At 41.5% G+C, this 12,919-nt stretch overlaps 1 protein-coding gene across 6 annotated transcripts in view; it reads left to right on the forward strand.

Moving 5' to 3' along the window:
• cert1b (ceramide transporter 1b) overlaps window positions 1-12,919 on the forward strand; it is a 51,315-nt gene that overhangs the window by 21,843 nt on the left and 16,553 nt on the right. Inside the window, exons 4-9 of one of the 6 annotated variants that reach the window (XM_062057436.1) lie at window positions 4-81; window positions 8,591-8,698; window positions 8,768-8,906; window positions 9,157-9,240; window positions 12,607-12,764; window positions 12,826-12,918. In XM_062057436.1, coding sequence (XP_061913420.1) covers window positions 4-81; window positions 8,591-8,698; window positions 8,768-8,906; window positions 9,157-9,240; window positions 12,607-12,764; window positions 12,826-12,918 — 660 coding nt within the window. The remainder of the gene's footprint in view (window positions 1-3; window positions 82-8,590; window positions 8,699-8,767; window positions 8,907-9,156; window positions 9,241-12,606; window positions 12,765-12,825; window position 12,919) is intronic. The other 5 variants (XM_062057437.1, XM_062057439.1, XM_062057438.1 and 2 more) reach the window with 5 other exon arrangements.

The raw sequence follows: 12,919 nt of genomic DNA on the forward strand, positions 1-12,919 counted from the left end.
CAGAGTGTCAGAGAGGGGAGGAGAAACAAGGGAGGAGTCCAGGCTGTGACTTTCATCCCTCCACCACTGGTGTGTAGAAATGTGTGTACACTAGCTCCTCTTAGATGCTTCCCTGCCTTATCCACTCCGTGTTTTTCAACCACGGAGATGTCATTTTACCTATTTGGGTTAAAAATATTTTTTGCAAACCAGTAATTTTAATCCGCACATAATGTGCCGTTGTTGAGTGTCGGTGCTGTCTAGAGCTCGGCAGAGTAACCATGTTATACCATACCATATCAGTAGGTGGAAGCCGGTAGCTAATTGTCGGGAACACGTCGTGCGAGACGACGACGGTTTGTCGTAATCACAAAATGCAGGCGTACAGCGGGAGGCAGTGTGCAGGTAAAAAGGTATCTAATGCTTAAACCAAAAATAAACAACAAGGTGAGTGCCCCTAAGAAAAGGCATTAAAGCTTAGGGATGGCTATGTAGAACGAAACTAAATAACGTGCAAATCGGTCGTACAGGTAAAAAGGTATCTAATGCTTAAACCAAAAATAAACAACAAGGTGAGTGCCCCTAAGAAAAGGCATTAAAGCTTAGGGATGGCTATGTAGAACGAAACTAAATGACGTGCAAATCGGTCGTACGACCTGGGTATAGGGGCGAAAGACTAATCAAACCATCTAGTAGCTGGTTCCATCCGAAGTGTCCCCCAGGACAGCAGGCTCGAGGATGCAGTTTTATCTGGTAAAGCGAATGACTAGAGGCCCTAACTGAACTGGCTACAAAGTAAACAAAAACAGAACGCTGGACGACAGCAAAAACTTACAGCGGTGTGGAGCAGAGACGGCGTCCATAAAGTACATCCGTACATGACGTGACAATCAACAATGTCCACACAAAAAAAAGATAGCAACAACTTAAATATTCTTGATTGCTAAAACCAAGCAGTTGCGGGGAATAGCGCTCAAAGGAAGACATGAAACTGCAACAGGAAAATACCAAACAACAGGAAAAGCCACCAAAATTGGGGCGCAGGACAAGAACTAAAACACTATGCACGGGAGCGTGACCGAAAAACTCCAAATAAGTCAGGGTGTGATGTGACAGGTGGTGACAGTACACCTACTTTGAGACAAGAGTTATAGTGATGCATGCTTGGTTATGCTTTAAAGTCATGTCCAACAATTGGGACAACGACTTTTTACTGTCCACTGAGTTTAATTTCTTAATGATTTATGCTGGTGGTGTGCCTCCGCATTTTTTCAATGAAAAAAATGCGCCTTGGCTCAAAAAAGGTTGAACAACACTGGTCTATACCACTTGTCCTTATTAAGGGTGTAGGTGAGCTGGAGTCTATCCCAGCCGACTGGACTGGCCACCAGTCAGTCCCAGTCTGTATCCGCAAACACGCATTCCCATCTACGGACACCTTAGAGTCAGCATTTAGCCGACGGTGCATGTTGGAGGGCCATTTAACTGGCGGCCCAGGGATGACACCACACCGGCCCCCCCGAGTTCAGTTCAAAACTTGGGAGACAAACATTTTTGCAGCAAATTCCTAAAAGAACAATAGTGCTCGTGTTTTATAGAGGATCTTGGACCATGGTAACACATTGGTGGATCCTAGCATTGTCATTTTAACCTTGCGAGCAAATTTAGACCACTGGCGCCCAAACTTGTGATTTACAACACTAAGGCGTTCCTCGAGGCATCCCGTTAAGTCCTCTATTTTTACAATTGTACGTAACTAAAGTTTTGCCGTAGCTTGTTTACAAACCCCAAAAGCAGTGAAGTTGTCACGTTGTGTAAATGGTAAATAAAAACAGAATACAATGATTTGCAAATCATTTTCAACTTATATTCAGTTGAATAGACTGCAAAGACAAGATACTTAACGTTCGAACTGGTAAACTTTGTTATTTTTTAGCTCATTTGGAATTTGATGGCTGCAACATGTTTCTAAAAAGATGGCACAAGTGGCAAAAAAGACGGAGGAAGTTGAGGAATGCTCATCAAACACTTATTTGGAACATCCCACAGGTGAACAGGCTAATTGGGAACAGGTGGGTGCCATGATTGGGTATAAAAGCAGCTTCCATGAAATGCTCAGTCATTCACAAACAAGGATGGGGTGAGGGTCACCACTTTGTCAACAAACACGTGAGCAAATTGTTTTAGAACATTTCTCAACCAGCTATTGCAAGGAATTCAGGGATTTCACCATCTACGCCCTGTAATATAATCAAAAGGTTCAGAGAAACTGGAGAAATCACTGCACATAAGCGATGGTATTACGGACCTTCGATCCCCCAGGCAATACTGCATCAAAAAGCGACATTAGTGTGTAAAGGATATCACCACATAGGCTCACGAACACTTCAGAAAACCACTGTCAGTAACTACAGTTGGTCGCTACATCTGTCAGTGCAAGTTAAAACTCAAGTATGCAAAGCCAAAGCCATTTATCAACAACACCCAGAAACGCTGCCGGCTTTGCTGGGCCCGAGCTCCTCTAAGATGGACTGATGCAAAGTGGAAAAGTGTTCTCTGGTCTGACAAGTCCACTTTTCAAATTGTTTTTGGAAACTGTCGACGTTGTGTCCTGTGGACCTAAGAGGAAAATAACCATCCGGATTGTTCTAGGCACAGACTGTAAAAGCCAGCATCTGTGATGGTATGGGGGTGTATTAGTGCCCAAGACATGGGTAACTTACACATCTGTGAAGGCACCATTAATGCTGAAAGGTACATACAGTTTTAGGAGCAACATATGTTGCCATCCAAGCAACGTTATCTTAGACGCCCCTGCTTATTTCATCAAGACAATGCCTTTCTCCTGGAGCTACAGCTCCAGTCTGAGGCTCGCTGAAACAAATAAAGCTTTTTGTTCGACGATTCCTCGTTGGCATCTTCTTGGCTCATCACCATCTACAGTCCGTAATATCGTCAAAAGGTTCAGAGAAACTGGAGAAATCGCTGCACGTAAGCGGCAAGGCCGAAAACCAACATTGAATGCCTGTGACCTTGGATCCGTCAGGCGGTCCTTAAAAGCAGCTGATCGCTGCTATAACTGAGAAAATAAATGGACCAATATCAAATGTCGACTGTAGAGGATGCTTGTTCTCCGAAATATAAAACATAAGATTACTAGTGAAGGGGGAAGTCCGGCCCCCCCAGCCCTTAGCTTTTTGGAAATGTGGCCCTCAAAACAATTTAGTTTAATAAGCCTGCTCTACACGGATGTTCCAAAGGGGTTTTAGAACCCAGAGTTGCTCGAGTTGCGTGGCGTTCCTACTAAAAACAGCCGTAGGTTCAAATCCAGAAAAGTACGTATGCCAGTTTAAAGCAGGGCTTCCTAACCTTTTTGACTCTGGGGCCCACATTTTCAACTACAGAGGTGCCCGGGGCCCACTCAAATATTTACTATGAATTATAAATCTTACTCTTGATTTTAATCATATTCTATAATTACATTATTTATTTAACACATAAACCTTCGGATTAGGTCAGGCTGATTTAAAAAAAAAAAAAAGAGTACAAAAATAAATGGTATATACGTTCTACATCACTAGCAATACTTTCTGTGTTTTCTCTTCATCCACCATGTTTGAAGGTTGTAGATAGAGTGCATATCTTCCCAAAGGTTGTTTATATTGAGACAAGGCAAGCCCAAAAATAGCTTTCGTGGATGTGGCCATCCTGATTTCTGACCTTGTAACGCTCACAGCTCGGCGATGTCGTCATTCCCAGCTCCCACTTCCCAGGTAAACTGAACGCACCAATACTGAAAGTAGTTGTGGCCAATCACAAGCCAGTAGGAGAGGCTTCTTTCTTGTGTTTGGAGCCATCACCAGCGGGTAGAAATTGCTGTGTGCTGGGATAAAAAAAATGTGATTAAAAAAATATAAAGTAAATATATAATAAATAAATAGAACTAAATACAATATTGCATATATAATAAGATAAAAAGTAAATGACTTCAATAAAATGCATAAATATTAGGTAAAAATTAGGGATGTCCGATAATATCGAACTGCTGATATTATCGGCCGATAAATGCTTTAAAATGTAATATCGGAAATTATCGGTCTCGGTTTCAAAAAGTAAAATGTAGGACTTTTTAAAACGCCGCTGTGTACACGAAGGTAGGGAGAAGTACAGAGCGCCAATAAACCTTAAAGGCACCTCCTTTGCGTGTCGGCCCAGTCACATAATATTTACGGCTTTTCACACACACAAGTGAATGCAAAGCATACTTGGTCAACAGCCATACAGGTCACACTGAGTGTTTTAGAACCTGACCTGTATGGCTGTTGACCAAGTTTGCGTGAAAAGCCGTAGATATTATGTGACTGGGCCGGCACGCAAAGGCAGTGCCTTTAAGGCTAGGTGGAAATCGGGAGAAATTCGCGAGAATGGTTGCCGCGGGAGATTTTTGGGAGGGGCACTGAAATTCGGGAGTCTCCCGGAAAAATGGGGAGGGTTGGCAAGTATGACTGGGAGACGCAACTGCTCTGTACTTCTCCCTACGTCCGTGTACCACTCCGTACAGCGGCGTTTTAAAAAGTCATGAATTTTACTTTTTGAAACCGATACCGATAATTTTCGATAATACATTTTAAAGCATTTATCGGCCATCTCTAGTTTTTTTACGATAAAAGTCTGTCGTTTGAGCTGCCCGTTTTTGTTGTTGTTTTTAAATTGTATTACCGCAAATGGAAAACTAAAAATGACGGTAAAAATCTGGCACCTTAGATGGCAGAATTTAAAAAAAAAAAGTGTTATTGTTTTTCCATTTACCGTAATATGTAGCAAAAACTGTATATTTCACAGTAAAATTCTGGTGAATGATTTGCCATTTTTTCCCCTGTAAAATCTACAGATGCTTTTTTTATTTTTCACTGCGTACATAAAAACATATTTTCAATATTCAAATTCTAATATTTGCTGTTTCAAGCGGCCCTTTGATGGAAGCCATCACTGCGATACGGCCCTCAATGAAAACCAGTTAGATAAATGAATGTCCTCACAAATATTAATCTGAATATCAAGCCAAAAAGTGAGTTTTGTGGCCTTGCCTCGGATCTGTTTTCCATTGTTAGAATGTTGGCAAAACCTAAACGACCACCTCAGTATGTCGCCAAAGTATGTAGAAATGTACGTCGGCCTCGATACATCTCAAGCGCGTAAGCAAGCTGGTTATTTATATCTGCACCTTATTGCTCTTTTATCCTGCACTACCATGAGCTAATGCAACTAAATTTCGTTCTTATCTGTACTGCAAAGTTGAAATTTGAATGACAATAAAAGGAAGTCTAAGTGTAGTTACATGATCTCCAGACTGTGAGGCAGAGGTTCTAACTAGCATGCCTCATATGATGGAAAAATGTGTCAGACTAGTGCTAATAGTTGCTGGGGTCAAGATACTTTACAGAAACTTGCCACCTGGAGGTGTTTATGTTATTTTTTTAAAAACGTGAGACTTGTCAACAACGTGTCGGTTCTCATCTGGTCTCCAAAGTGTGGTGAGAATGTGTCTTGTACGTGTCAAAACACGGAGCGGCTGACTTTGTCTCTGCTTTGTCGTTTGGTTTTCTTGTTGTCTTTTTCGACATAGCAGTAATTAGGGATGAACTGGTTTTTTTTCCAAACCCATCCATCCATCCATCCATTTTCTACCGCTTATTCCCTTGGTGGGTGCTGGAGCCTATCTCAGCTACAATCAGGCGGAAGGTGGGGTACACCCTGGACAAGTCGCCACCTCATCGCAGGGCCAACACAGATAGACAACATTCACACACTAGGGACCATTTAGTGTTGCCAATCAACCTATCCCCAGGTGCATGTCTTTGGAGGTGGGAGGAAGCCGGAGTACCCGGAGGGAACCCACGCAGTCACGGGGAGAACAGGCAAACTCCACACAGAACCCAGGACCTTAATACAGAAAACTTACTACTTGACTGATACCGATAACTCAATTATATCGATTTTTATATTTATTGTAGGTAGAGATGTTTTAAAATGTAATATCGGAAATTATCGGTATCGGTTTCAAAAAGTAAAATTAACGACTTTTTAAAACGCCGCTGTACATATCCGGTAAAACACGCACGTAGGGCACACTTGCCAACCCTCCCGATTTTCCCGGGAGACTCCCGAATTTCAGTGCCCCTCCCGAAAATCTCCCGGGGCAACCATTCTCCCGAATTTCTCCCGATTTCCACCCGGACAACAATATTGGGGGCGTGTCTTAAAGGCACTGCCTTTAGCGTCCTCTAAAACATGTCATCACGTCCGCTTTTCCTCCATACAAACAGCGTGCCGGCCCAGGCACATAATATATGTGGCTTTCACACACACATAAGTGAATGCAAGGCATACTTGATCAACAGCCATACAGGTCACACTGAGGGTTGCCGTATAAACAACTTTAACACTGTTACAAATATGCCCACATTGTGAACCCACACCAAACAAGAATGACAAACACATTTCGGGAGAACATCCGCACCGTAACACAACATAAACACAACAGAACAAATACCCAGAACCCCTTGCAGCACTAACTCTTCCGGGACGCTACAATATACACCACCCGCTACCTTCTAATCTCCCCCCCCCCACCCCCCAAGTATGCTCTAGTATACTCTGGAATCAAAGTATAGTATTTGCCATAGTTGTAGTGGGTATCAGGATTATCTCAGGGAGAGCATGTCCCAAATTCCAAGCTGATGTTTTGAGGCATGTTAAAAAAAATAATGCACTTTGTGACTTCAATAATAAATATGGCAGTGCCATGTTGGCACTTTTTTTCCCATAACTGGAGTTGAAGTTGTTCTCTTTTTTTGGAAAACCTTGTTTTTGATTGATTGATTGAAACTTGTATTAGTAGATTGCATAGTGCAGTACATATTCCGTACAATTGACCACTAAATGGTAACACCCCAATACGTTTTTCAACTTGTTTAAGTCGGGGTCCACGTTAATCAAATAATAAATGGTAAAGTTACATTGTTTAATGCATCACAACAAAATAAGGCATAATAATGTGTTAATTCCACAACTGTATGTATCGGTATCGGTTGATATCGGAATCGGTAATTAAGAGGAATGTCGGATATCGGCAAAAAAGCCATTATCGGACATCTCTAACCTTAAAGGGCACTGCCTTTGCGTGCCGGCCCAATCACATGATACCTACGGCTTTTCACACACACAAGTGAATGCAAGGTCACGCTGAGGGTGGCCGTATAAACAACTTTAACACTGTTACAAATATGCGCCACACTGTGAACCCACACCAAACAAAAATGACAAACACATTTTGGGAGAACATCCGCACCGTAACACAACATAAACACAACAGAACAAATACCCAGAACCCCTTGCAGCACTAACTCTTCCGGGACGCTACAATATACACCCCCCGCTACCCCCTACCCCCCCACCTAAACCCCGCCCCCCCAACCCCGCCCACCTCAACCTCCTCATGCTCTCTCAGGGAGAGCATGTCCCAAATTTTAAGCTGCTGTTTTGAGGCATGTTAAAAAAAATAATGCATTTTGTGGGCTCTGTACCGAGGATGTCGTTGTGGCTTGTACAGCCCTTTGAGACACTTGTGATTTAGGGCTATATAAATAAACATTGATTGATTGATTGATTGTGACTTCAATAATAAATATGGCAGTGCCATGTTGGCACTTTTTTTCCATAACTGAAGTTGATTTATTTTGGAAAACCTTGTTACACTGTTTAATGCATCCAGCGGGGCATCACAACAAAATTAGGCGTAATAATGTGTTCATTCCACGACTGTATATATCGGTATCGGTTGATATCGGAATCGGTAATTAAGAGTTGGAGAATATCGGCAAAAAAGCCATTATCGGACATCTCTAATTGAAGGGATTGAAGGTACCAGAAGGCGCTCCCCAGCTTAGCGCGGGTAACTTGGCCTCCTTGCAAAAGTGCATTGGTTATTGGAGCTCTTTGTCCTGCACCCTTAGCGGTAATGCAATAATCCGCTGGCCGCCAAAATAAAAGCATTAGCTAAAGACCTCTGTTGCCAAACTCATCGCCACACCCACTATAACGTTTTAGTTGACTCACAGGCGGTAAGTTTTAGCAGTCATCCCACCCACCATGAGTCACCATTAACCCCTGCCCGCGTCTCCGTGGCAACACAACACTTGTGTAAAAGTAGGTGTCATTCGTGGGATTCCTCCTGGAATGACACACTGCGGCCATAAAAAAAACACAAAAACACGGGATGACAAAGCGTGGCACTGATTGGATCACGTACTCCTTATCGGCCGCAGCAGCTCCGTGTTGAACCTGCAGGAGCGACCACAAAGCACACTCTCTTTGTGCCACAATGGCAGTTTCAGGAGGTTGTGTTGCACTAAAGCTGAGTTACTGTCGGTCATTGACCTGTCGTTACCTTGTCTGTGGTTCTACTGCCTCCTGGTGGTGCAGCATGGAAGTGTCTCTTGCTGTGCTATTGCCATGGTTACCCGCTCTTAAACAACATAAAGCTTAGATGTTAACAATCTTGCAGGACTTGTAATCGTACTCTCCCTTTTTGATCTTGTCTCCAATGCAGGCGGACCCCGGCTACGGTTCCGAGTCCAGTCTGCGACGGCATGGCTCCATGCTGTCCCTCACGTCAGCCACCAGCGGTTACTCCGCCACCTCCACCTCCTCCTTCAAGGTGGCCCCGTCGTCGCGCCAAAAGTCCCGAAACGTTGCGCGGCGTCTGACCACGTTGCTTCCTTCCTAGAAGGGCCACAGTCTGAGGGAGAAGCTGGCGGAGATGGACACCTTCAGGGACATCCTGTGCCGACAGGTGGACACGCTGCAGAGGTACTTTGACGGCTGCGCAGACGGCGTCTCCAAGGACGAGCTGCAGCGGGACAAAAGTAAGCGGCGACTTGTAAAACCTGCTAAAGTCGGGTTGGATGGTTAGTCTTTTATTTGGAGTCTGACTTTGTGGGCTTTGAGCCTCTTCACGCTCGCGCCTTTTGTTCTCATTCCGATCCCTCTCAGCCTCGCTCCATTCTCAAGATGAAACCACACCATTGTCATCTTGTCGAGGGCAGCGGTGTGTGTGTGTGTGTGTGTGTGTGTGTGTGTGCGCGATGACAACCTAAAGGCTCTCTTGTGTTTCAGTTGTGGAGGACGACGAGGACGACTTTCCCAGCACCCGCACCGATGGAGAGTTTCTTCACAACAACAACGGCAGCAAAGACAAATGTAAGTAGTCCTAATTAGAGATTGACCGATTATCGCCACCGATATTTGGCATTTTGACGTGTATCGGCCTTTTTTTTCCCTAACTGCCACTGAACCACATTAGCGCATATACTGTATGTATGTGTGTATATATATATATATATATATATACACAGTGTTTCCCATAAACTGCCAAGATACCTGTGGCGGTGGGGGCGTGGCTATGGGCGTGGTCACCATGACATCATCGAGTAATTTGCATAATTTACTACAATATTATTTTCTCTAAAAAGGCTCAAAAAATGTATACTTACTAATTAATAACAACAGTTTTGTTTTAAACGTCCATCCATCCATTTTACAAGATAATTACAACACTTTATGTACATATTTATATACAGATTTGAACAATAAGTTATTCACTGAAATATATTTATTAATTGTGGTTCTTACAAAAAATATATCTTATAAAATATAAAAGCTAAAATGTCTCTTAAAGCTCTGCCCCTTTAATTAGTGCATACTAAATAATTTAACTTTAGCCTACTACTACAACCATATTATTTACCAGCAACATAAAGTGAAACAGAGGCAGAGGTGTCCTGCCACAGTCAGTAACAAATAAACAGAAAACAGTAGTGGTCAAATACAAATAAGGCAACAAGAGAAGTATCCTACACTTCTCTTTTGTAAAGTAAATCTGAACAGCCTATATGGGCATCTACATCAACTATATGATTTGCCTGAGAAGCTGGACAGGACAAAAATAAAAAAATAAAAAATATATATAAAAAAAATAAAAATAAAATTATTTTATTGGTGGCGGGCGTAATTCTTTCGTGGCGGGCCGCCACAAATAAATGAATGTGTGGGAAACACTGATATATACTAGAGATGTCCGATAATGGCTTTTTTGCCGATATCCGATATTGTCCAACTCTTAATTACCGATTCCGATATCAACCGATACCGATATATACAGTGGTGGAATTAACACATTATTATGCCTAATTTTGTTGTGATGCCCCGCTGGATGCATTAAACAATGTAACAAGGTTTTCCAAAATAAATCAACTCAAGTTATGGAAAAAAAGGCCAACATGGCACTGCCATATTTATTATTGAAGTCACAAAGTGCATTATTTTTTTTAACATGCGGGTGGTGTATATTGTAGCGTACCGGAAGAGTTAGTGCTGCAAGGGGTTCTGGGTACTTGTTCTGTTGTGTTTATGTTGTGGATGTTCTCCCCAAATGTGTTTGTCATTCTTGTTTGGTGTGGGTCCACAGTGTGGCGCACATTTGTAACAGTGTTAAAGTTGTTTATACGGTCACCCTCAGTGTGACCTGTATGGCTGTTGACCAAGTATGCCTGGCATTCACTTGTGTGCGTAAAAAGCTGTAGATATTATGTGACTGGACCGACACGCAAAGGCAGTGCCTTTAAGGTTTATTGGCGTCCGTGTACCACTACGTACAGCGGCGTTTTAAAAAGTCATACATTTTACTTTTTGAAACCGATACCGATAATTTCCGAACCAATACCGATAATTTCCGATATTACATTTTAAAGCATTTATCGGCCGATAATATCGGCAGTCCGATAATATTGGACATCTCTAATATATATTTATGCATACGGGCCTAAAATGTGTACTTTTTAAGGTCAAAGCAAGTGTTGCCTTAAAGGAGGGCTCATATTTTAGGGCACCAAGACAAACATTGTTTTCTTTCCAGGCAAAGTAATAATTAAGATTATTGTTATCAATATTGAATATGAAGACAATCTTTTTCATGTCTTCATCTTCTCTCACTTTCTTTTGCATGTCTTCATCTTCTATTTCTGCTTTTCATGTCTTCATATTCTCTCTCTTTTTCACGTCTTCATCTTCTATTTCTCCTTTTCATGTCTTCATCTTCTATTTCTCTCCTTTTCATGTCTTCATATTCTCTCTTTGTTTTTCATAACTTTATATTCTCTCTTTTTCATGACTTCATATTCTCCTCTATTTTTCATGTCTTCATATACTCTTTTCATGTCTTCATATTATCTTGCTCTCTTTTCATGTATTCATATTCTTTCTCTCCTTTTCATGTCTTCATATTCTCTCTATTTTTCACGTCTTCATCTTCTATTTCTCTTTTTTATGTCTTCATATTCTCTTTCTTTTTCATGCCTTCATCTTCTATTTATTTTTCATTACTTTATATTCTCTCTTTTTCATGACTTCATATTTTCTTTCTCTCTTTTCATGTCTTTTCATATTATCTTTCTCTCTTTTCATGTCTTCATATTCTTTCTCTTTTTCATGTCTTCATATTCTCTTTCCTTCTTTTTCACATTTTCATCTTCTATTTCTCTTTCTTTTTCATGTCTTCATATTCTGTCTTTTTCATGTCTTCATATTCTGTCTTTGTTTTTCACGTCTTCATCTTCTCTTTCTCTCTTTTTCATGTCTTCATATTCTCTCTCTTTTTTTCATGTCTTCATATTCTCTCTCTTTTTCACGTCTTCATCTTCTATTTCTGCTTTTCATGTCTTCATATTCTCTTTTTCATGTCTTCATATTCTATTTCTGCTTTTCATGTCTTCATATTCTCTTTCTCTCTTTTTCATGTCTTCATCTTCTATTTCTTTCTTTTTCATGTCTTCATATTCTCTCTTTTTCACGTCTTCATCTTCTATTTCTCTTTTTCATGTCTTCATCTTCTATTTCTCTCTTTTTCATGTCTTCATATTCTGTCTTTCTTTTTCACGTCTTCATCTTCTCTTTCTCTCTTTGTCATGTCTTCATATTCTCTCTCTCTTCATGTATTTATCTTCTTTCTCTCTTTTTCCTGTCTTCATCTTCTATTTCTGCTTTTCATGTCTTCATATTCTCTCTTTCTTTTTCACGTCTTCATCTTCTATTTCTGTTTTTCATGTCTTCAAATTCTCTTTCTCTCTTTCTCATGTCTTCATCTTCTATTTCTCTCCTTTTCATGTCTTCATATTCTCTCTTTTTCACATCTTCTCTTTCTCTTTTTCGTGTCTTCATATTCTCTCTCTCTTCATGTATTCATCTTCTTTCTTTCTTTTTCATGTTTTCATATTCTCTCACTTTCTTTTTCATGTCTTCATATTCTCTTTCTTTTTCACGTCTTCATCTTCTATTTCTGCTTTTCGTGTCTTTAAATTCTCTTTCTCTCTTTTTCATGTCTTCATATTCTCTCTTTCTCTTTCATGTCTTCATCGCGTAATGAAGACATAAGTTAACGTCCGTAACGGATACTATTTATGTTTAGATAACTTTTACTAAATGAATATGGGCCTCCCTGACTGATGTGTATCAGTATCGCCGTGGTGATATCCCACATTGGAACATCTGCTATTATCATCATCCCCGCAGTGTTCCCGTGCTCCGGTCCTAAAGATGTGAACGCCATCGACTTCAAAGGCGAGGCCATCACGTTCAAAGCCACCACGGCGGGCATCCTGGCCACGCTGTCCCACTGCATGGACCTGATGGTGAAGAGGGAGGACAGCTGGCAGAAGAGGCTGGACAAGGTGCGTCGCACGCCACCGCCGCCATTGCGCCTTTCCTGCCTCAACTTCCTGTTCCGTGCAGGAGATGGAGAAGAGGAGGAGAGTGGAGGAGAGCTACAAGGCGGCCCTCAACGAGCTGAAGAAGAAGTCCCACTTCGGGGGTCCGGATTACGAGG

Source organism: Entelurus aequoreus, linkage group LG08 (assembly GCF_033978785.1).
Source record: "Entelurus aequoreus isolate RoL-2023_Sb linkage group LG08, RoL_Eaeq_v1.1, whole genome shotgun sequence".
In the NCBI taxonomy this organism is placed as follows: Eukaryota; Metazoa; Chordata; class Actinopteri; order Syngnathiformes; family Syngnathidae; genus Entelurus; species Entelurus aequoreus.